This window comes from Candoia aspera, chromosome 13, assembly GCF_035149785.1.
Source record: "Candoia aspera isolate rCanAsp1 chromosome 13, rCanAsp1.hap2, whole genome shotgun sequence".
Taxonomy (NCBI): domain Eukaryota; kingdom Metazoa; phylum Chordata; class Lepidosauria; order Squamata; family Boidae; genus Candoia; species Candoia aspera.
Window position 1 is genome coordinate 8,497,219 of NC_086165.1, and position 23,668 is coordinate 8,520,886.

The following is a 23,668-nucleotide window of genomic DNA, read 5'->3' on the forward strand; positions in this document are numbered from 1 at the left end:
GATTTGGGTTTAGCCTGTTGCAGGTACGCAGCCACAGCGACTTCTAAATTGTGCTTAGCGCGCGGAGCCAAGAGGGCCAATTTCGACAAACCCTGGTTCTTCAGCAAACCATGGTTTAGCGCCCCGATCATGGTTTAACCCCATTGCAGCGACCGCAGCCGGTCTCTGCGCTCCGCGTGCCTCCAGTCCGTGCGCGCCTCTGGAGCCGGGAAGGGACGTGGGCCGCCGGGCGTCCGTCCCCGCTCCCTGCCGGCCTCCAGCCCCGCGCTGCCCGGGCCGGAGCGGCTCGCGTCCCCTTCCGCCCGCCGGTCCGCCTGGCGCGCGGGTGAGTCAGCCGCCCACGGGCCGTAAGAGCCGCCCCGGGGCCGAGCCGGCGGAGCTTCCCCGCCCCGGGACGCGCACAGCCTCGCCCGGCCGGCGCCCGGGGCAAAGAGGCCGCGATGCAGGGCCAGGGAGGCGGCGGCGGCGCTGGCCGGGCGCTGCGCTGTGCGCTGGCCGCGGCCGGGCTGCTCTCCGCGCTGAGCGCCGTGGGCACGCTCTTCCTGCTGGGCCAGTGGCAGGAGCTGAGCGCGGCGCTGCGGGAGCTGCAGGAGGAGGCGAGGCAGCTGCGGGGGCCGCCGCCGCCGCCGCCGCCCGCGGGGCAGGCGAGCGCGCTCCGGGCTTTCCTGGCGCCCACCGCCCCAGCGGACGGCGCGGTCACGGCAGCCGCGGCCCCCGCCGGCCGGGCCAAGCGGAGCCACCAGCGACGGCGTGGTCTCGCCAAGGGTCACATCCGCGCCGAGAGCGAGGAGATGCTCATGATGATGACCTACTCGATGGTGCCGGTAGGGTGCTCTGGGGAAGTCATGGGCTTTTTTTGCGCGGGGGGGGGGGCAGCGCTTGTTCCTGGGTGCGCAAGTGGGGCCCAGAGCTGGGAGGGCGGTTTTCCTTTAACTTTGCATCTTCCGGGGCTGGGGGGTGGGTGACAGTTGCCAACCCTGCCCTCTGTTGAGTGGGGATGGGGGGAATTGCTTAGGGCATCTGGAGGGCAACAGCAGCAGCTCTGGGTCTGATTCCAAAGTTGCCCAACTGAACTTGCCCAAAGTTTAAAGTGGCTGTTTCTGAACTGATGAGAAGGCTTTGGTGCCTTGACCAGCTTCAGAAACCCAACAGGGGATACCTCTTCCCAGACCATGGCAGCACCTGGCCAACTTTGGCTGTCTTGAAAAAACTAAGATCTGGTTATGACTTGGATGGGAGACCACCAGGAGAGCCCAGGATTAGACTGAAAAGCATCCTGGAAAAAGGCAAGGGCCGCCCATTGACTTCCCTCCCATGCTGTTAAAGAAAATGCCCTCCTTAGTGCCTGGAGGCGATCCACATTGGAATGGAGGCCATGCCTTCCCCTTCCATGCTGCTCTTAAAGGGAGAGGAGCATGGAGTGTGGCTTTCTTCCTTCGGCTGAACAATCCTGTGCTGCACCTGTTGAATATCTGCCACCCTGCAGTGGTTGGAGCCTCTGTCTGAGGATGACATGCCGTGCATGGTGAAACGATAGACCGAAAATGATTTGAGCACCTTGGTGAAATTCAAAGCTGTGCAGCCCTACTGATGGCTATCTTTTCTATCTTGCTTCTCAAGAGAACCACCCCAGCAGGGCAAACTGCTCGAAATTAAAAATGCCCTCACTGTGATTTAAAAACAAAGATGCTGTTAGAACCCTCCTCCGCGGGGCAGCGCCTGGCAGTGGCTGTGGGAAGAGTCCAGCTGAGTTCCTGGAGCTTTTCTTCTTCCCTCTCTGCAGAGGTGACCTTGAGTAGAAATGCTCTTGCATCTGATGGATGTGGCAGGAGTATCTTCCCCTATCAAAACCGCTTCCCCTATCTCAGTATTGGGGTTGATGTAGATCAGTGTTTCTCAAGCTCAGCCGCTTTAAGATGGGTGGACTTCAACTCCCAGAATTCCCCAGCCAGCTTGCTGGCTGGGGAATTCTGGGAGTTGAAGTCCACCCATCTTAAAGCGGCTGAGCTTGAGAAACGCTAATTTAAATGATTCCTTCCAACCTCTTGCCAGCATAAGCAGTGGCTTTACACCACTGGAACTTCACCAGCCTTCTTCTTTTCCTTTCTGTGCCCTTCTTCTTGCTGTGGGAGGCTGCTGAATTTTAGGTGGGCTAGGCAGGAAGTGGTTGGAAAAGTGCCTCAAAAGATGGGTGGAAGATGCTGCAGTGCTCTGTATAACAATAGCTAGACTGATTGTCCAGGTGATGGTCTGGCCACACTTGACAACACTTGCTCAGGACTGGTTGTTCTATGCTGGCAGAACAGTTTCCTGTTGAAGTTCAGTACAAGACGCTAGTTTCCAGTATTGCTTTAAAGAACATGGTCAGTATGTTCTTTTCCTCCAGTTTGGCTTTGTGATAGATCATTAGTGTCAATGTTCCTGTAAGTTAGCTGGCATCCCAAAGGGAAATCATAAGGAACCTGTAAGTAATCAATCATCAATAAGTAATCAATGCCATCTGCTTCGAAAACTGTCAGCAATGATTGTTCAAGACAGCGGTAGCTCACTTGAGAGACAGATAAACGGGCTCAAATTGTCCTACTTTGGACACATTACACAAAGACCCAGCTCTCTGGAGAAGGCTCTACTGCTGGGAAAGGTGGAAGGAAAGAGGAGCAGAGGACGACCAGCAGCAAGGGGGATGGACTAGTTACAGTGGTGATGGGGGCACCACTGGAAGAGCTGAAGGACCACGTTAGGGACAGGTCATCATGGAGAAAATCTATCTATGTGGTTGCTAAGAGTCAACGACGACTTGATGGCACATAATCATCAATCGGCCAATCAATTAATCTATTGCCTATCTGTATCGTACTACTAATATACTAACACTTCTGGTGCCCTGGGCTATTCAAAGGACTCACTGATGACTTCTGCACAGAAAGTCCAGCATTTGATGCCTGACATCTCCATCTCAAGGAGGACACCAGTTTGTCTGATCTGTGTTAACTAATCAATAGTTGTCTGAATTAATCTGCCCCTGACAGTGTCCTGTGATTTTCCTCCACCTGCTTTTTTTATCTTTCTAATAACCCCATGATGTAGACAACTCAGTAAGCTTCATGCTGAGGATTTAAACACAGCACCTAGCTGAGCTTGGCTGATTTCCCAAAAGCTAAGCAGGATTGGACCTGGCTAGTAGTTGGATGGGAGACTTCTAGGAAATCATAGAGCTGATGGATCATCTGAGAAATAATAATATAGTTGAAAAAGTAGTAAAAAATGAGCAGGTTAAAATATTGTGGGATTTCCAAATACAACTATAATGTCTTGGTGCATAATGCACCATATTCAGCCACAGTTAAAGGAAGGGTGGATAACTGATGCGGGAATACCAGGGGGTAGTAGAACATCACAAGATATCAAGATCTGAAAATCCAAGTTGAAAAAATATGGCATAAATTGGCCATGGTGGTCCTAGTGGTTATTGGCACACTGAGTGCCATACCAAAAAGCCTCAGATGGCACTTAGAAAATCTGTGCATTGACAAAATGTCCTGATTACCAGGAAACACACTGAGGCGAGGACTTGGTCTCTAATATTTATTAGTAGTACTTAACAAGAATCCTAACAAACTGAGAAAGCGTGGGAAAACCCAGCCATATAAACCCCAAAGGTTAAGGCGGTCCCGATCTGTGTCTCTTTGAATGGCTGAACAGTTCCTCAGTGCTACGCATGCGCTTGACAGTCTGGGTGAGAGCCCCCTGCTCGCCATCCTTACTCATGACACAAAACTTCCATCTGTCAGTTACAAAAGGCCACACTGCTGGGATCTGCACATATACTATGCCAATGCATTACGACAGGGTTCTCAACCAGGGTTCGTGGCACCCTCGGGTTCCGTGAGAGTTCACTAGGGGTTCCCTGGGAGATCACAATTTATTTAAAAATATATTTCAAATTTGGGCAACTTCACATTAAAGAGTAAGTTTCATTCTTCATTTTTAGCTTAAGAAGACCGTTAATGCATATAAACAGGCCTACCCATGAAACAAATAGAATAATTTTGTAACTTCTGGCCTTTATTTGAGCCTGCATGTGCAGGGGTTCCCCGAGGCCCAAAAATATTTCCAGGGTTCCTCCAGGGTCAAAAGGTTGAGAAAGGCTGCATTATGACATTCTAGGTTCTTGGGAAGAACTCCATGCGAATGAAAGCCAACACCTGCTAAAGAACTGGAAGCTGTGGTTTCATGTTGTTATGGATGGTGATGATGATGATGATGATAGGCAGTGGTACCTGTCTTCCACATCGTTACTAAGCAACCTACATGGATGAGTCTATTCAGGCCACAAGTTGAGCTTGGCTCAGAGATTTCCCTTACAATCCTGTTTCAAGTTTTGCACGTTTTAGCTTCTATGGACTGCCTTATCACAGAGCAATGGCATCATAGGGTGAAGCATGCTGGAAGACCCTCTCCCATTTTCTGTATTGCCTCTTTTCTTGTGTTTTCAATAGCGGTGTGTTAGTTTTGTGGCTGGAACTTAGTACAGAGATAAATATCTGAACAAGCAAAAATTGGTGGCCTTTTCTTGTCCTGGCCTGGTTGTCTCTGCCAAAGTAACATCAGACGATGCAATTTCTACCTCCCTCTTTTTGCTTTTTCTCTTAATGACTCATAGCACAGCTTCCTCATCATCTTTTTTTGGGTGCAAAAAGTGGGCAATTAGTCTCTCTTTAGAAACAAAGGCTTGGCTGTTTGTGGAGGAAAGGCAACAAACATTTTGGGGCAAAGGGTGTCCCTATCTTCACAATCAGGCATGCCTTGGGATTGGATGATGGTGGAACACGAAACAAAAAATGAAATTGGAATGATTAACCATTGTGGATAAAGCGAAAAGCCCAGGGTGCAATGCAGAAGGAACACTTTTGTGGACATTCAGGATTCAGTGTTCACCCACGCTACCTCCATTCATTTTTCTTATTCACTGAATCAAGCCTGCTAATGCACCATTGTTTTTTCTAAGCCACCCACAGTCTGAGATTCTGAAACAGGTCCGGGCTCTCAGTGAATGGCCAATATTGAAGGAGAGAGAAGAGGACCACGACCCCACTGCTTTTTTCTCCTAATCTTTCAGCCAGTTTTGATTTTCTCAATCATAGCATATTGTCTTCTCAGTGGGCTGAGAATAGGAGGCCAAGGGAGCTAATATTCCATTCTTACCTGTTGCTTGCAGATGGATACCCCCTTAGTTGCATAGCCTTGCAGCTGTATGATCCTGCAAGCTTCCATTCTGGGACATCTATATGGAGATGGACAACTTTTTCAAGCTCAAGTCCATCTTTGGCCTTTGAAGGCTACACCTAAGGCCACACCCAAAAGTGAGCAGAGACAGGACAAAGAAGTGGGTGAAGGGCTAGATCAGCTTTGATTTAATTTTCAGTTCCCTTGCAACTCAGTAGTTAAAGGCAGTTCATATGATTGCACCTTGTATGTTCATGACCTCATGCGGTCCTATTCGGGTACCACTGGCAGCATCTTTTGAAAGGGTCTAAGAGGTACATCCAAGTTTTGGGTGCAAGGGGGGTTGAGGTGATCCCGAGAAAGCGTGTTATGCATTCCTGACTGAGATGAATCTGCTGGTTGAGGTCACCCTTGAATTCAAACCAGGGTATCCTCAATACATTGAGGACACCCAATGGTGTTTCTCAATGTTACCTGAATCAGGTGAGGTTGTGGCTGGAGAATTCTGGCAGTTGAAGTCCACACATGTAGAGGCACCCCTGCTGGATAAGGCTGGTCTATGTGGTTCCATTATATTAATTTCTGGAGGAGTTCCTTTGTACTCATTCTGAAGGAATGCTACTGAGTCCTGTTCAAGTTATTGATGATGATCTCTTAAATACAGCTTGAGGTCCAGCTATTTGAAGGACCACTGCCCTTTCATACCATTTTGCTTATGTATTCAGATCTTTGGGGAGGCCTTTCTCCAAGAACCATTGATGTGAGAAGTGTTACTTTTCTGCCTCAAGATACCTCTGTTGAAATGCCAAGAAGGGATGCACCCCTTGAGTGAGATGCAGCAGCCTTCCGTGGTTTCTAGCAGAACTCCTTGTGGCTCTACAGATGAATGTTAGGGACCTCTGTTCTACTGCTCCTCGCTAGGTTGCAAGCTTGCAGCAGCAAAGAAGGGGTTAGGTTGGAGTGTACAAAATACCATGCTCCCAGCCACAACACCGTAAGTCACAACACGGGAGAGTTGACAGGATTTTACTCCAGCACATATTTTTGAAGTGGGCGAAGTATGAGAAGCGGATTGTCCCTAATCATCATGATGACTGGTTTTAAAACAATCTTTCTTTCTTTGCCTGTTCTCTCTACCATGGCCTTACAGGATAAGGTCAACCTGTGGCCTTACTTTGAAAGTTAGTCTGGCTCTCATCTTGGAACATGGGCCCTGTTTGTCCTCATTTGGGACATTGCATTTTCTCTCAGTGTAAGCAATATTGTCTGTACAAAGAGCAGTGCCCTTTCCCCTCCAAAAGGCCTGGACTCATCATTATTAATTGGCCATGAATTAAAAGAAAAGTAGGATTTTAGAAACGTTTTTTCCCTCTTTGCCAGCATGATGCCAAAGCTTTACAATCAGAACCTCCCAGAGCCTTAGGCTCAGAAGAGTCTTAAGTCTTGCTTGCTAGGAATTAAAATTAAGATGAAACTGCCTTACGTGTGGGCATGGGTCCTTCCAAGCTGGAATTTTCTGCTGGAAGTACGAACAGCGCTCTAGCCTGAGAGTTACTCTATTTTATTTATACCCTTTTCTTTCATCACCCCAAAGGTACAAAATAGGATTTCAAAAAGCCTCATGGGGCCCCAAGATTACAAGCACAGATTTACAACTGTTAAATGGATTTGGATGCTGGGAATTCAGATTTGGATTGAAATTGAAATTCTCTCAAATTTCTGTGCAAATTACAAATCCCATGCATTGCAGGTAACTTTTGGAATATCTTACCATTTTAGGTCCGGGTAATGCTTGAGTTGTGCAACAGCACAAAAGGAGTGTGTTTAACAGGTAAGGTGGTGGAGGATGGTGGTCTCTGAGGAAGGTTTTAATGTTCCTTTTATGTGTGTCGTGCCCCATCCTGATCTCTTTGTGTGCCTATTTACAGTTTAGAAAGACTCATGGTTAAAAATGAAGCACAGGCTGGGTTTGCACAACCTGTTGGACTAGACAAGCTTGTGGTGGGAACCCAATCTTTGCTTTCACATGCGTGAACCAGCCCATCCCATTAGGCCATAATAGGGATTATTTCTTGGGGCTCAGCATCTTACGCGAGCAGATTGATTGCATTTGGAGAACCTGAGATGGGAATGAAACATGCTGTGTTGCGTTGACTCAACCTGGAAGGCAGTTTGGCAGGATAATGAATTTTTGTTATATATTTAATCAAGATCAGTATTTTTCCCTTTCCCTCCAAGGCATGTGGATCTAATATCTTGTTTTGTATTTGCTACAAGATAACGATCCAGTGCAGTTCTTAGGGGGACCCGAACCCCACATTCCATAATTGCTGAGTTACTTTGGCTGGGGTTAAGTAATGATGTGACTTTCCTAGTCTGTAATGGTATGTGGGAATGACCTTGGGAGACAGAGGGAAGAGCCACAGACTAGGCAACAGTTAGATAAGAGGCAGCTGAGCCTGCAGAAGAAATGTGGGTGTGGCAAACATCTCAGAAGGGACCCTCCGTAGTTTCTTGAGCTGCAAAGGCAACGGAGGAGAAAAGCACTTTCAGACTTGCAAGATTCTGTTAATGTAACCTTACAATAAAGTAGAACTAGTTCATCTGGGCCTGCTTCCTGTCTGGACTACCTCGTAAGGCTGACATACTCCAATTAGCAGAGCCTTACTTGAATTTCAGGACGGGATGAAGGTTGTCCAAGAGCAATTGATGCAGCTTAATTTGTTGTGTGTCTTGGGCTTGATGATGCCTGCCTGTTTGCTTGCTTGCTTGCTTTTAAAAGATTGACTTTCAACGCACTGACCTCAGGGAAAGAGAGCTCTTTAACTTCCAGCTTTTTTGTTTTGAAACTCCCCTGTTGGGAGCACAGAGTTCTGAAGAAAGACAGTTAAAAGAGATGTTCTTAGCTTGGGAAGGTGAGATGTAGCCAGTGTGTAAATGGCTCTTGAGCCTGTTTGAAATATTTTTCTTGTTTTCTGTAAGATGTTGGTATGGTCCTACTCCTAAGCCTTGTATTCTTGGTTGAGTATTAAGTTACGCTTAGACTTTATCTGTAATTCTTTGTTTTGTTCTCTGTTTAGGTCCACCAGGATTACCAGGTAGTAAATGTTTTCTTTTCTGGCTCCACATGTCTTGGTCGTACTGAAAAAAAGAAGCATCGAACCCCTCCTCTGTTTATCCTGCTTTCTCACTTCCTTTCTCATTCTTCTGTTATTTCCCCTTTGCTGAATTTTCAATCGGAAATTCGCTAGAGTTGGCCACTTGGAACTCCAGCATGCACCCTGGATGCCGGTAGAACTATGGAAACAAAAATAAGAATAACGTTATTGAACCATGGCTGGGTTTGACAACCACTACCCTTGCTTTTGGTTTTGTGCAGATCAAACCCTTACAACATCTGAATCATGGTTGATGGTTTAAGGTGCTGTATATGTGAATCGTACCAGTTTATGCAATGTAAGAAACCATGACTTAGCCTGACACAAAAACCAAATCATTGGGGGCCAATAACATGTTCAGATGATCTTGGTTGCAATGAAGAAATTGGTACTTCCCTCCTCCCCCTCCCCCGATGACCATCATTTATGAAAGACTAACATGGTCCTGTGCATGGAAGTACCTCCTTCTGTCTTTCAGTGTCTGATTTTCTGTTGGGAAGGGGCAGAACCCTGAAAAATATTCTTTGACTTCATCAGGTCCCCCTGGAATTGATGGCTTGCCAGGTCTGAATGGATCCGATGGTGCTCCCGGTATTCCTGGACAAAGGGGTGAACCGGGAAAAAGAGGGAAAACAGGTATATTCACAAACATGAGCTATGAAACTGATCCATCTTCTCTGCTCCAGCTTAATCCTTGGAGCCATTGACAAACTTCAGGCAAATCGCATCTGGTGCAGTCCTCCTGCAGAGGCTGTACCAGCTCAGAGTTCTGGGGAAGGATTGGCTATGTGCAGGCTGAATGCACCCTCCACATGGGGAGTGATAAGCTCAATGACATAGCTAGGCCTGTGCCGTGGGAGGCTGAAGGAGGATACTTGAATTCAGACCCTCCCTCTTGAGCCAGGGGAACAAAAGCACTACAGCGTTGAGATCCAAAACCAGACTGTGCCCCTGATAACTTCAAGGGGTCAGGATGACTTTTTGAAACTCCCTGCAAGTAGAAAACCAACACAACAGATTCAGTTTGTTTTAATGTAATGAATATATTTGTTCTGGAGAGCATTCCCAGATGGTTCCCCTCTCCTCAGCAGTCTGAAACTGTACAGGCCATTGGGCTCTGCACAGCCCATCCCTTCCATTGCATTTTTTCTTGCTCTGTTGGGAAACTAGGCTGTGCATCTCAGGAAGGGAGATATTTCAAGAGGGAGGCTTGTCCTGGAAGAATAGCAGGGTGCTCCTGATTGGCGTGCCCCCTGAATCTGCCGACTATGTATTTATTTATTTATTTATTTATTTATTTATAACTATGTATGTATTTATTCATTTATTGTTTCTGAGGTCATTTTTTAAACTAATCCTGGACCAGAAGTCTTCTTTCAATTTCCTGAAAGTTTCTATAAACAGCTGGAGAGAATTTCCATCTCTCTGAAATCTCCTGGGCTGCTCCCAGTTGGAAAAAGCCTGCTGGCACCTTTCCTTCCTTATATCTTTACTGGATTGAATGGATATGCGAGAAGCCAGGGAGGCTGCAGACCACTGTAAGGAAGAGATCCCGTGATACATCTTTCCATCTTTGTGAAGCCTCCTTGGCTGTCCAAAATCTGAGAAAGCTCCTAGGAAGAGTCACCTCCTGATGGCTTCCTTTGGGGTTGAATGGAGGTGTGAAAAGCCAGGGAGGCTGCAGGCTGTTAGATTGAAATGGGGAAAGTCAGGGAGGTTGCAGAACACTGGAAAGCATATTGTACAATGAAAGGTAGAACCCTTATATGTATCCATCAGCTGCTATGTAACTAGGAAAAGTGTCAAAACCCATGTAGCATCCTTGATGGTTTCACCTGCATTTTCTTTTCCTTTAATTCTCCTTGTTTGAGAATGGCTGAAAAACAATACAAATCTTTTTCCTTTTTTTGGCCCAGCCCTAACTTTGAATCCCTGTTATATTCTTCTGAGAAAGTCCTTGCTGGAGGTGATGTGGTAGCACACAAATAAGTGTACAGATGAGTTTTAATCTGAATCAAGCTTCAATTCCAAAACCTAGGATGGAGATGAGAATTTGTGGTTGGTATGGGGATTCAGACCTGGGAGGTATGAAACAACCATAACAGCAAGCTCCTCTGAGCATGGAAAGTGTGCCGTTGCCTTCCTCACTAGACCTGTAAGTTCAGATGAATCTGAACCTTACTACCTTCCTTTTTAGAGATACAGAATAAATACTCGCAGATTCAAGAGTGGGTGTATTAGCTCTGATTGCCAACAAGAGCATGGTGGGCACTTTAAAAGGATGTGTGAAACAGACTCAGCCTCTGTGTTGGGGAAATATATACTTGACCTTCATATGGAAGTTTGGCATATTGACCAGCTGTTACCCTAGTAGAGACAGCATCTATGTGGGCTAAGGAGAAGACCCTTCCATGTGGAGCATACAGAATCCTATAGAAATAATTGGGGAGTGACCAGGGGAAGAGAACAATTCATCTGTATGAGAGATGGGAACATTTGGCTCTGTCTACCTGAATGTCTAAATCCCATACCCTCTGCTTCAGTTCTACCAGGGTTTTTTCTAGGCCAAAAGCAAGTAGGGCTGGTATTGACAGTCCACACTGTCTCAGAGCTTGGTCTATTTGTTTTTTCAGAGTAGGCTGATGTACATCAGATGGAATGAGATGTACCAGTGAGGCTCCTCAAATGATTTGTTTTTCCCAGAACCTCAGCCGACATAATCTTGCCTGGGCCTTGATTGAGATGCAACCTAGCTCTAATTTGGTGATGGCATTAGAAGTTGAATAAGGAATATGTGCTCCTCATGATGAGGAGATTGAGGTATTCTTACTAAGTGATCAATATCTAGGTGTTTTGAAGGCAGCAGCAAATTTTTTGTTTGTAGCCTTAGCCTATAGAAACTGCTTGGTGCCTTCAGGGAATTGTTAATTCATTGAATTGTTAAAGAGGTTCTTCCGTTTATGTATATATGGATTGTTATGTATGTATATATTAATGGTGTGCTGTATTTTTAAATTTTGTGACTTGGTCTTGACCATAAATAAACAAACAAAAAAATAAATGAATACTCCCCGGGGTGGGGTGGGGTGGGGGAACCACTGTGGAGTCCTTGGTGCTTTCTAAGCTTGGTTGTTGGCTTGCAGACTTTTCATCACCCAACTAGATAACGTCATCAGTGCTTGTGAGTATGGGGTTGGCTCCCTGATTATATACAGTAGGTTGCCCTGCCAGTGTTGGTAGGGGTCTGGTTTTCTCCTTGGTGGTTTTCTCCAAGGTGGTAGGTGGTTTCTCCAAGGAGAACGCCACCCCCCACCCCCCAGTAACACTGGCAGGGCAAACTACTGTATATAAACAGGGAGCAAACCCCACACTCATGGGCACTGATAACGTTATCTAGTTGGGTAATGAAAAGTCTGCAAGCCAACAACCAAACTCAGAGAGCACCAAGGACTCCATAGTTCAACCCTGAGCTACAGAGATTCTCTTCTATTAAAAAAAAACAAACCACCATGGGTTGAATTAAGATATTCTTTGTGGACCTGTGTGAAGCTCTCCTCCAACCCTTTGGATTGCATTTCTCCTCTGCTGCCTTTTCCTCATGGCGTTTAAGATTCTCCTGTGTTTTCCAGGATCAAAGGGCGACCCTGGAGAGAAAGGCGAAAAAGGAGATCCTGGTGAAATTGGCTTACCTGGAAAAGAGGGGGGACGAGGTGAAAAGGGCTCCAGAGGGCCCAAGGGTGACAAAGGAGAGGCAAACAACGAACTGGTTTCGGAAGGTAAGATGAAATTATGATCTAAAGAAAGCATAATGGTGGTGGAGTTGGAAATCAGCTGTTTGCAAGTTGATGCCTTCCAGATGCATTGGTACAATGACTTCAAAGGATTTGTAATTGAAACACATCTGGAGGACATCAGGGTGGGGAAGGCTTGTTCCCCATTGTGGCTAGCCAAGATGCTTTGAGGATGTGCATGGGCTGGACACAAACATGCTAGAAGGTCCTTCTCACTGTGCTTAAACACTCAGTCCTGAAGGTTGCATCTGCTTGAAACAACCTGTCTCCTTTTATTTAAATCCCATTGTCCAGCCAAGAGAGGGATCAGCAATAATGGGCTTGTGGTTAAAAAGGCACATCATTAAAGGGAAAGGGTTTGGGAAGGAGGAAGAAAGAAAGAAATGCAGGTACTAGATTCTTGGCTACCCTTAGCTCTTCACCATGGGACTTTCTTGCAGTGGCTGCAGTGCAGCAGGAGGCTGACCTCACAGAATGAGGTTCTCAGGGATTTTGGTCCTGAGTGAAAACCTGTTGCCATCTCCTTGTCCTTTCCATGGAAAGCAGAGCTAGGGAGCGGGGTTCAGATGATCCTTCCTCAGGGCAGGCTGTTACAGCTTGTTAAAAACGGCTTTTGAGAACTAGTTTGGAAGTAGCTAAGGTGCAGACAGGAGTTTCCAACTTTACAAGGTGGGGTTTTCTGGTGCTGCCCTGGAGTCTACTGCTTTCAGGTGACTGTTGTGGTATCAGGGATGCTCTGGAGCAGCCCTGATGGTGGTGCAGCTGGCCACAGTGTTCCTACTGATTTTGGGTTCTGATAAATTCTGGGAGAAGGGAGAGGAAACCATCACAGCAACAAGCAAAGCTTACAAAAGTTTGCTGAGCTACCTCTCAGCAAGAGTGACTCTTTCTCACCATTTTTGATTGATGCATCTAGGTGAAAAAGGTGAACCTGGTCCTCCAGGGCCTCCAGGGCCTCAGGGACCTCCAGGACCACCAGGGAAGCGCAAAGCCAAGTCCCAGGATGAGAAGATCTACAACACTGAATGCACAGGTGAATCTAGCTGCCACCTACAGGCCATCTGCTGCTTCTTCTCTCGGTTGTCTTTTCTTCCCTTTGTCTTTGATTCAGATTTCAGATGATGTCTTTGCTATAGTGGCCAGGACTGGATGCATAGAAGGCCTTTTTTAGAAAATGCATAGTTTTTAATCCAGTTTTATTTGCTGAAAATCCAGAGCCTTGAGGGAAGTGATGAAAGGGAGGGAGAAACAGGTGTTCCAGGCATGACATGTCAACCATATTCAAACTTTTTCACAGGGCCAAGTCAGAGAGCCAGTTTGGTGTAGTGGTTAAAGCACCAGGCTAGGAACTGGGAGACCATGAGTTCTAGTCCCACCTTAGGCTTGAAGCCAGCTGGGTGACCTTGGGCCAGTCCCTCTCTCTCAGCCCTAGGAAGCAGGCAATGGCAAACACCTTCTGAAAATGTTGCAGAGAACACTGCAGGGACTCGTCCAGGCAGTTGCCAGGAGTCAAAACAGACTCAAGGCACACACACACACACAAGTCAGATATGACCCATCAGGCAGTTCTCCAGTCTCTGCTTGAGGGCAAATCCACCTCCTCTTTTGGGGTTTGGTTTCATATTTGCAGTTCTTCATGAACTTTTCCCCCTAACATTTCAATCCAGATGAACCTTTCTGAAATTTAAACTGTCTTGCCTTCACACTCTTCGGCGCGGCAGCCCTTCATGGATGTCGACAATGTTCAAACATGCCCCCTCTCCAATTTTCTATTTTCCAGTATTTTGCAAAGAGTGATTGATTATCTCTTACCCCACCTTTTTCTTTACACCTTGGAATGGGAATCAAATTAGCAATTGGTGTATGTTTGCTGGAGGGGAGAAATAAGCAGGTGAACATCCTCTGGAAGATTGGCCAGTATGGAGGATGCAGAAAACACTGGCTTGTGTAGAGACAAAGCTTTTGGCAACAACAACAAAAATGCTTTTCAGGTTTACACCCAGAGGTCTGGAACCTCTGTGGTTGTACAAAAATGAAAAACTCCCTCGGTGGTCCTCAGCTTGGTCCAAGAAATGTAACCCTTTTTAAGCTTGTGTTTGGGTGAAGAATCTATATCCCTACCCCATAGCTTCTTGACAGGTGGGTGAATCTGGCAAATTCACTGGTGCAAAAGAGATCCAGTCTCTGGTTAATTTTGACTTGAAGACCTAGTTAGGGAGAGCTCCCTAGCCCTGCAGTCAAAGCCATTGTCCAAAAGCTCTGACCATCAAAAGTGTTTTTGGGATGTCACAAGTCTTCCCTCCTGTAGCTTACTCATAAGACCTACCCTTTGGGTAGCTGAGAACAATCCTTTCCTCCCCCTCTAAGATTGGCTGCTAAAGTGGCAAACCAAATGAGGTGCCAGGACCCATTGGTTAGGACATGTTCTTAATTCTCAGTCTTCTGTAATTGGCCAAGGTCTCTAAACTGGAGGTGAGATTCCTGGCTCTCAAAACTATTGCCCCTGCTAGATAATGACTTCTCTGCCTACTATCAAGTTTTAAGTGGTTTTGCTTGTTTATATCCCACCCTTCATCCAAGTAGGTTCAGAGTTTATTTGAGTTGGGTTATTTGGCTCTTGGGATCCAGGATAGCAGCTGGGTACCAAGGAAAATGAAAAGAGAAAGAGTGGGTGCCAATGAGAGAGGAGAACCTTGGAGCAAAGGGGAGAGAATTGATATGAGGCTATCTGATGAAGCCCTTTTCCAGTCCCAGTGGAATGACTGTTATGCAACAGGCTTATGGTCCCTCTTCCAGCCCCTGTCCTGCCCAAATCTTCCAGGATTACACCATTGTCTTCAGGTCAGGCTGCTGAGCAAATGGACCTCTTGAGCTATTGTCATAATTGCAGTCTCCTTTTAAGCTTTGGCTAAGTTCTCCTGCTCTTTCCACTTCTGGATCATTCTTTAGGTAGCTCCAGTGAAGTATCTCCCCTCCTCCCCCCCACCCCCCCAAAGAAGCTCAGTTTGGCTCTGCTATTTCTGATAGGTCTCACCTTTTCATCTTTTTTCTGAAGGTAGACCCTGCTTACTTTGTAACGAGCCTGTGAAGTGGGTACATGGCCCTCTTCCAGCACTTGGAACAGAATGTGCCACTTCAAGGATGCTGGAAGGAATCTTGCTTTCACCCTCTCCTCCTTGTACTATTTTGGGGGCTGCCTGATTAGCTCGCCATAGGAGCTGGCGCCCTACTGGTTTCATCTCCTGCTGTGTCTAGCTTCTGTCTTATCTTATGTGACGAGGAGAAGATAATCGGGGGGTGGTTAGGGATGGGAGCAGTCATTTGCAAGGTAAGCCTTGGTTTGTGGGAGCTCAAATGAACCCAGAGTGATGCCTAAATCCATCTCTAAGTCCATAAGCTGAGAGATAAAGCACAGAGTTTTGTATTCGGGACAAGCTGGACAAAACCTTGGTTTGAAACTCAGGAGAGCCTGATTTGATGGAAGAGAAGGTCCGTAAGTCAATGGTCCAGCTCAGACTCGATGGGTAAATGCTCTCAGGTTCAGCCCTGACATCTCCAAGGAGGGATTGGACAATTTTTGGGGGTGAACTCTCAGAGAGCTGCTGTCAAGGTGGGGCTACTAAGAGATGTGGTTGAAGGATCTGACTTGGTTCAAAGCAGCTCTTCCCTGGTCCTTCCTTTTACCTCTTTTGCCTGAAGCCATCAAGTTCTGAGAGCAAGGAAGGCTAGAAATAGGAGGTGAGAGGATTACGATTGCATGAACTAACTTTTCTCTTACTTTGAAGGGGTTGATGATCTGAGCTGGGTAGAGCAGTGGCACTAGAGCTTTGCTGGACTGTTGCTCTAGCATCACTTCTGAGATTGAAAGAATGCTATGTGAGAACCCAGAACCAGATGCAGCAACACCTTGCTTTCCCCTCCCTTTTGGCTGAAGAACTGCTTTGGTGGGGAATCAAGGGTAGGCCTGGAAAGTAGTACAAGAGCTGATACTTAGAGCAAACTCGCAGCACCTAAGCAAGCTTTGTGAGAAGGGGACTACTTGACAATGTTCTTCTGCAGAAGCAGGGATTCCAGCACACAAGAACTCCGTATCTGCAGGCTGTTCTGCTCCTTGACAAGGAGAGAATGCTGTGTGCTGTGTGAAGTGGCTGCGGTGGGATTCACGGAGGCTTGCTTGAAACAATACTGCTTCTTCACCCTGAACTTGAGGCAGTGTGTGGTGTGGGGATGGGGGTGGGAAGCTTATCTAAGCGTGAAGCTTGCTTCTGGTTTGAGACAGATGGCACAGGCTATCTCACAAAGCGATCTCTAGGTCTTGGAGGAGTTCCAACGGAAACACGGGCGGCCTTAGACTTTCTTTTCGTTAAAGGTTATGGCCAGTCACAAATCCTGTTCTTGTCTTCAGCGGGAATGCTAGTTTGGGCCTTGACTCTTCCACATGAAAAGATAAAAATGTTGGTTTAAAGGATGCTGTTTGCCCTCCTAAGAAAAGGAACTAGGGAAAGTGGCTCAAGAGAAATGTCACCCCACCCCCCCGCAAGCACAAGTTGCTTGGGTTGTGCAATGAAACTGATGAGCGGGAAAAAGAAGTTCTCACATACAGTGGGAAAGTGAACAGGAGCCCCTAACCTTTGGATTATGGGCTGAGACACTATTGGCTTTGCATATTGTGGGAATACAGCCCATAAGCCTTGGCATCCAGACCAGAAGCTTAAGGCACCCCCGAACCCCTAAATACCCCTCAAAACATGTCTGGGCCTCACTGGAGTGTAGCCCTTATGCTAGGCAAAGTCAGATGTGGCCCTCAAGCCAATGGTGGTAGCTGAGATTTGGCCCCACGTGAGGTTGGAACCTGGAATTCATTCACTGGATCATCTGCCAGTATGGATGTGATAATGGATGGTATAAAAGGGAATTAGATAGACTACCATCAGCAATTAACAGTGATCAACAAATGGAACTTCTCAAAACAGGTCTTTTGATTTGTGTGCTGCCTGATTTGCTTTGTGCCAAAGTGCTCTGATTGGTCTTTATTTCAAAAAGACAATCTGAAAACTGGGTATTGAGAAGGAACAAAGTGAAAATAGAAGATGGGGTAAGCAAAGCAAGAAGACACTGAGTGCAAGACTGGGGGGTTTGTGGGGGGAATAAATATTTCCCACACTGGAGTTTTGAGTGGGCATGCTTCAGAAGACCCCCACTCTCCTGTATCTCTAGCCACTGCAAAAGGCTGGAAAGGTTGGCCTTCCCTGCTCTGGGGGTTTTGTGGGGGCCCCATAAGGAGCTGAGGGGCATGGGTTGTGCACTATGCTATGAACTGTCAAGCTCTTAAACCTGAAAGGTGGGGGTAGAAAAAACATTTTAAATGAATATAATCATTTCAAAAAAATGTCTTTTTTTATCATCATGAAGCGATGCCTTTCTTTGAAAAGTTCAGCTGCAATCTCTGTCTTTCTCTCCTGCTCACCATTTTAGGGGAGGCATGTAGTATTCCAAATGATGATACTCTGGCAGGGAAAGTGAAAGAAAAAGCACATCTCTATCAGCGCAGAAAACCCGGTAATTCACTCTAAACCCTCCTTGAATGTTTTTTGGGCTTGCCGAATCCTGCCTCTTGTGCCAACTCTTTTCTCCCTGTTAGAAAACAAGATTGACTCTATTGGAAGCCCTGAGGAGATCATCAAACTGAGGCAGAGTTATGGCGCGTGGATGATGGATCTCGGAAACCGCAGCAATGAAAAGATTTGGATCGCTGAGCATTTTACAGGTAAGCTTGGGATCCCTGCTCAGTACTGTAAATCGGATATCCAGTTATGCTCTCAGAATGGCTGCTCGGAAATCATGTTAGGAATACACAGCTCTTTTTATTTCCAAAACCCAGGCATTTAAAATATGCTTTTAAAAAGGAAACGTTCTTAATGAGTGTGGAAACAGGACAGTGCAGATGTTGCCCAGATTCATTGATACTCCTGTCCCTAGAACAGTGTTTCTCAACCTGGGCAACTTGCAGATGTTTGGACTTCAACTCCCAGAATTCTCCAGCTAGCCATGCTGGCTGAGGAATTCTGGGAGTTGAAGTCCACACATTTTCAAGTTGCCAAGGCTGAGAAACACTGCCCTAGAAAGTAAAAAATAGTTACATTTTCCAGGTGTGGCTCTAAGCCATAGATCTAATGCTTAGTTTCCCCCTTTGCATTCTCTGACTAGGCTCATGCATCGCTCTAAGCCATAATCTGGTTTTTGTCTTAAAATATTGAGTGAGTCCCCCCACTGAGGCTTGTAAACTATGATTTATGACTTAGCATGTTGCATGAACTCAACCTGTCATGACTTATTCAAGAAGGTTAATCATAATGGATAAACCTCCCCATTGGGATTTATAAACCATGATCTATGGTTTAGCATTTATTATTTATATACTGCCAGAATTACACATCTCTGGTGTGGCATAAATACTGCCAACGGTGGCTTATTTGACAAATCATAGCTTTATACGATATGTGAAACTAGCCAATGTGAAAATGTGCATCAGCTGCTTAATCCTGATAGGTGAGCTATGTATATATTGACAGATTTATATCCTGCCTTTCCCACAAGAGCTCAAGATTACTTGTATAGTGATTGCCCTTCATTTTTATTTCTGTAACAATCAACTTGCAAGGTAGGCTGGGCTGTGTGAGATTGACTTGACCACAAGTCGCCCAGTGAGTTTCTGCAGCTATCAGCCTTATGTGGTAGTCCAGACAGAAGGCATGCCCAGATGAGCTAAATATACTTTATCAGACTGTTCCCCTGGCTGTGGCACTTCTTGCTGTCTCCCAAGGCCATTCCCACATGACATTAGATCAGCTGAAGGTGAACTTGAAGTTGGGCCTTCCTAGGTCTAGGGTAGACCAACGTCTTAACTGCTACACTGCATTGGCTTAGAAAAGCCTAGGGATTTCAGTGAGCAGCTACTCAACCACTACACTTTATGTGAACAGGACACATAATCAAGGAGTACCAGGACCTCAGTGCATTGTGGAATGGCAACTACACCACCATTGAACTCCCTTGGCCATATTATGGATGTGGCCACACCATCTATAATAATGCTCTATACTACCAGCGGGTGGGACGCAACATTGTTGTGAAGTAAGTAGCAGTGGTAGCTTGACCATCACATAAGGTAAGAGAGGCTCTCTGGAAGAGCCAAGAGCTAGTGCTAAAGCATTGTTTAAGCGCTGGCAAATGTTCAACTGGTGAGTCTGTTGTGCCACCTGGTTGGGGATGCTCATATGACTGTCTCATTCAGGGATATCCTAGCAGTGGGATTTCTGCGCGATAAAGTACTTGTTTGCATGCAAATGATCCCTGCATCATCTCCCAGCATTTCCAGGTAAAACACTTGCCTGGAAACCTTGGGGAGGTGCTGCTGGTCTGTGTGGGCAATATTGGGCTGAATGGAGTCTTGATCAGACCCACTGTGAGGCAGCTTCTCCTGTTCCTATTCTTGGACTGTGTGGCCTTCAAGAGGTCATTTCTAGCTTTGTGATTCTGTGTCTCATTGTCCACTGAAAAACCATGTGCTTGTGTAGTATTATTGCTTCCTCCTCTGCAGAAACTGAAGATGCATCAGAACCTGGAAGTCTGTTGAGACTAAATGGAAAAATGATTCAAAACAGTCTTCTTCCCCCTTTTTCAAGTGCTCACGCCTGGGCCTGATGTACATAACCTATGGATTTCCTTCCAGAGGTTGTGTTTAGATTCCAGGTGCCAGAATCATTTGGGTTGTGCCGAGAACCCATCTGTCACTACCATGGATCCATCTGTCTCTCTACTTAAAAGTACATTTGCTTAGCCAGAAGAATGCCCTTTGCTCTAACATGCCCCTCATCCCATAGCTGCCAAGGATCCATCCCTTCGTTTAATGTTGGGTTGACATTCTACAGTTGATTCAAAGCTCCATGTAGCAAGCAGGGCTGGTCCATCTGTGTGCAATTGTGTGGGAGCTGGGACAGCTCATTTGCTCTGGCTTCAGTGCTTCTGGCTCACAAGGTCTCAGGTGCAAAACATGAGTAGTTTCCTACTTCCCTGCTTTTTGATGTGTGAGCCAAGGACAACATCGCCCAGTTTGAAAGCAGGTGTGGGTCGCTCCTAGGTCTCTCTCCTTGGAGAAGGGGGCCCTAGCAGAGAAATGAAGGAGGGTCCTGAGAGCCTAATTTGGTCTGTTAAAAGGCAGACTTGATTATTTAGCAAGATGTTTTAGTTATCCCTGGCCCTCTTAGAAAGGGTTTCCAGTTGACCATGGAAGAAGCCGCAGGCAGGACCTTTCAGTCAATGATTCATGTGAAGCAGGAAGTTTTGGTTGCTGTCATTTTGATACATTTGAAGACTGGTGTCTTCTCAGACTTGTAAAATAGCTGCCAGAAGGCACAGAAGAGCAAATGGGTGAAACTTTGGATAGAATCTGCATTCTTCAGAAGAACAAATGAGCTGACTCTATTTCAGATGTTTAGCTGTCCTCCAAGTTGGTTGCTTTTAATGCCAAGCCAAAATCTCCCCTGCCATTTCTCAACTCCCTTCCATGAAAGGACCATTTTCTCTTTTACCTGATTCTCAGGATGTTTCTGAGCTGATTTTCCAGTTTGGGGCAAGGAAAGATACTTCAGCTGGTGGAGTTTATTGTGATACATCTTTCTATCATGCTAAAAGCCACCTGGCTACCCTCAGAGCCCAGTCTGAAAAGGCTGCCTGGGAGGAATGTCTTCATTATGTTTTTCCTTGGGATTTATTAGAAGCTTGAGAAGTGAGGGAGAGCCTGCCAGCAAGAGGATAAATGCATTGACAAACAGGATATTCACCCACACACCTGGATTGTATTGTCAGGAAATAAGGGCCATGATATCAGCCTCCCACCCTGGAGACTTTGCCTCCCATCTTCCTTTCCTTTGAAAGAAAATTTCAAAACCAAACCTTTTCAAGTAGGAAAAAAAAATGCACGAAGATTTCTTTCTTTGGCATTGCTTGCTTTTTCTTTTTTTCTTTTCTTAGCCAGCTAAATAGCAGGTTCGGTTTGCTCTGTAAGAGCGTCTCCCCTCGGAATGTTCTGATGTGATTGTCTCTTGAAATGAGGCCCAGGCTTGCAAGACTCCCTAAAATAGTGCAGCCAAATGCCAGCTGAGTATCATATGGATGGTGTTTTGTGGCTTGCAGGTCTCCAAGCATGGAAAAATTTCAAGAATCGCTAAGAAAAGGGCATGGTTAACAGTTTTGAGAGGATGTGACTTGCCACCTCCTGTGACAGTCAGGAGTTGCATAGAAGGAGCTAGTATTTCTACTTCTTGACTATTTCACAGGACTTGGAAGTTGCCAATCCAGCCAACCCAGTCCTGCAGATACTTTCTTTTCCCCCATGTAGTGGTCTGAAGACCTTCGGGGAGATACTTTTCTCAAGGGCAACAATAATGGCAGCTCTTAGGATACTTGTTATTTCCCAAGGCTATATCACAAGGGCATCAGAAATGTGGGGCAGAGGCATTTCCCTGAAGCATGGCAAGAACATGAGTGCTGATGCTGGTTTGTGGGCTGCCCAATGATTTCAAGGAAGATGGGGTACAGAGGGACAGGACAAGACAGAGAAGAATTTTTCAGTGGTTCCAAGTTTTAGCATGTATGGAAAATTATTCACAGGTATTTTATGTTCATCTCTTTTTAAAGATGAGTATTATGCTTCCTTCATCTTCCTGTATGGCCATGAGCCCACTGAGTTTCACAGAAAATATTAGGAGTCACATGCTGAACTCTTGCGCACTGTGGGATCTGTGTGTTTCCCAACCATGGCAACTTCCAGGTGTGTGGACTTCAACTCCCAGAATTCTCATCAATGGCCATGCGGGCTGTGGAATCCTGGGAGCTGAAGTCCATACACACCTGGACATTGCCAAAAACTTTTATTAGATGACCTGTAAGATCTTTCTTACTAAGATTCTATGAAAAACAAAACAAACAGATTTTGGTTCATTAATGCTCTTCACTTACTGTACATCTAAAGAAAATAGGGATTTGTGAGAGGTGCATTTGTTGTTTTTCATTGGTTTTTAAAACCAGTGTGGTATCCTATCGTCCTGGGTCATTGTTCTTAGCTCTTTTCCCCAATGTTCATTGCAGGTATGACTTTGAGACGGGGGTACCCAAAGCACTGACCATTGAGAACTCCTGGTACTATGAGCGCATGTATCTTTTCAGTACTTCCAAGTCATACTTCAGTGTTGCGGTGGATGAAAATGGACTCTGGGTGATGTACCTTTCCCGGCCTGATGAACACATCATGGTGGCTGAAGTTGAGGAGGAGACATATTCCGTGCTGCGGCACATCAACACCACCTACCCGCAGCCCAAGGCTGGCAATGCCTTCATTGCCTGTGGGGTGCTCTATATCACTGATAAGAACCACATGCATGTGGCATTTGCTTTTGACCTCTTGCGAGAGAAGCAGCTTGACGCCCGCTTTGAGCTGAAACTGTCCCTCTCCCTGGAAGGCTTTGAGCAGAAAGCGTCTCCAGCCTCAAATGCAACCTTTGTGCCTGTGTTGGCCATGCTGTCCTACAACTGGTTGAATAAGCATCTACATACCTGGGAACATGGGTTTCTGATACAGTACCCTGTCCACTTTCTCATCTGAACACACCTAGCATTAAGAGGGGACAGCCACAGGGTCATCCAACTCTACAGTAAAGTAGGATGTCCTGTTTTCAGAATTGCTCTTCTGATTCCCATCTCCTGATCAGAGAGAGACGAACAATGAGTGTATCAGGATACAGATTGGGCAAATTACAACTGAGAGTAGTTAGATCTGAGGACCACTGCCAGAGCTTTCAAGGTTGGGGCAGCTCCCAGCACACTCTGGGTGCTGCTGGCCTTCTTAAGTCTTCCAGAAAGTGTTACCAATTTAACCTTCTGATGAAACAGAAGGGGAAAATAATCCACCACCTGCCTGGAGAATCATCCTATTAACTATATTTTATGTATAAATCTAAATGGAATCTACTTGAGATTTTGGTCCTGGTCCCGCTATTTTGTTAGCGGTAATTTCAGGCATGCCACTCGAAGACCAAGCATGATTCTTGGTCTAAAAAGAGTGGTTTTAAACTCACAGTTTAGCAGAAAGCTGTTCTGAATGACTGTTGGATGGACTGGATGAAGGCATCAAACTGCAGCTTGAAATAGACAAACCAGAGGACACCTCCCCCCCACCCCCGTCAATTGAAAGACAGATCTAGGAATTGAGTGCTGATCTCTGATGGGTGTCACGCTCCTGCCCCATCAGTTCCTCACATCCAATATAAGGCATTTCCTTCCTATAGCCTTTCCATTGGCAGACAATGATGGCTTTTTTTAAATCTAGGCAGGCTTTTGGTATTTATGATGGCATGTCTGCATCTAACTAGTTGTCTGTTGTTCTGCATTTGATGCATTTTAATTCATATGTTGTCGCTGTGTGATTACAGTTCA

At 46.0% G+C, this 23,668-nt stretch overlaps 1 protein-coding gene across 1 annotated transcript; it reads left to right on the forward strand.

Annotated features, from left to right (window-relative positions):
• The first annotated feature begins 440 nt into the window (after positions 1 to 440).
• GLDN (gliomedin) lies at positions 441 to 22,990 on the forward strand. The gene is made up of 10 exons (XM_063314357.1): positions 441 to 824; positions 7,006 to 7,057; positions 8,307 to 8,324; positions 8,922 to 9,020; positions 12,014 to 12,160; positions 13,092 to 13,208; positions 17,651 to 17,734; positions 17,817 to 17,942; positions 19,159 to 19,309; positions 22,325 to 22,990. Exons 1-10 carry the CDS (start codon positions 441 to 443, stop codon positions 22,836 to 22,838), a joined length of 1,692 nt encoding a protein of 563 aa, XP_063170427.1. The 3' UTR covers positions 22,839 to 22,990.
• Positions 22,991 to 23,668: the final 678 nt, after the last annotated feature.

Coding starts and splice junctions, on each gene's coding strand:
- GLDN (XM_063314357.1), top strand. CDS start 441: ATGCAGGGCCAGGGAGGCGGCGGCGGCGCTGGCCGGGCGCTGCGCTGT. Junction 13,209..17,650: donor CTACAACACTGAATGCACAG/GTGAATCTAGCT, acceptor TCACCATTTTAG/GGGAGGCATGTAGTATTCCA. Junction 17,735..17,816: donor CTATCAGCGCAGAAAACCCG/GTAATTCACTCT, acceptor TCTCCCTGTTAG/AAAACAAGATTGACTCTATT.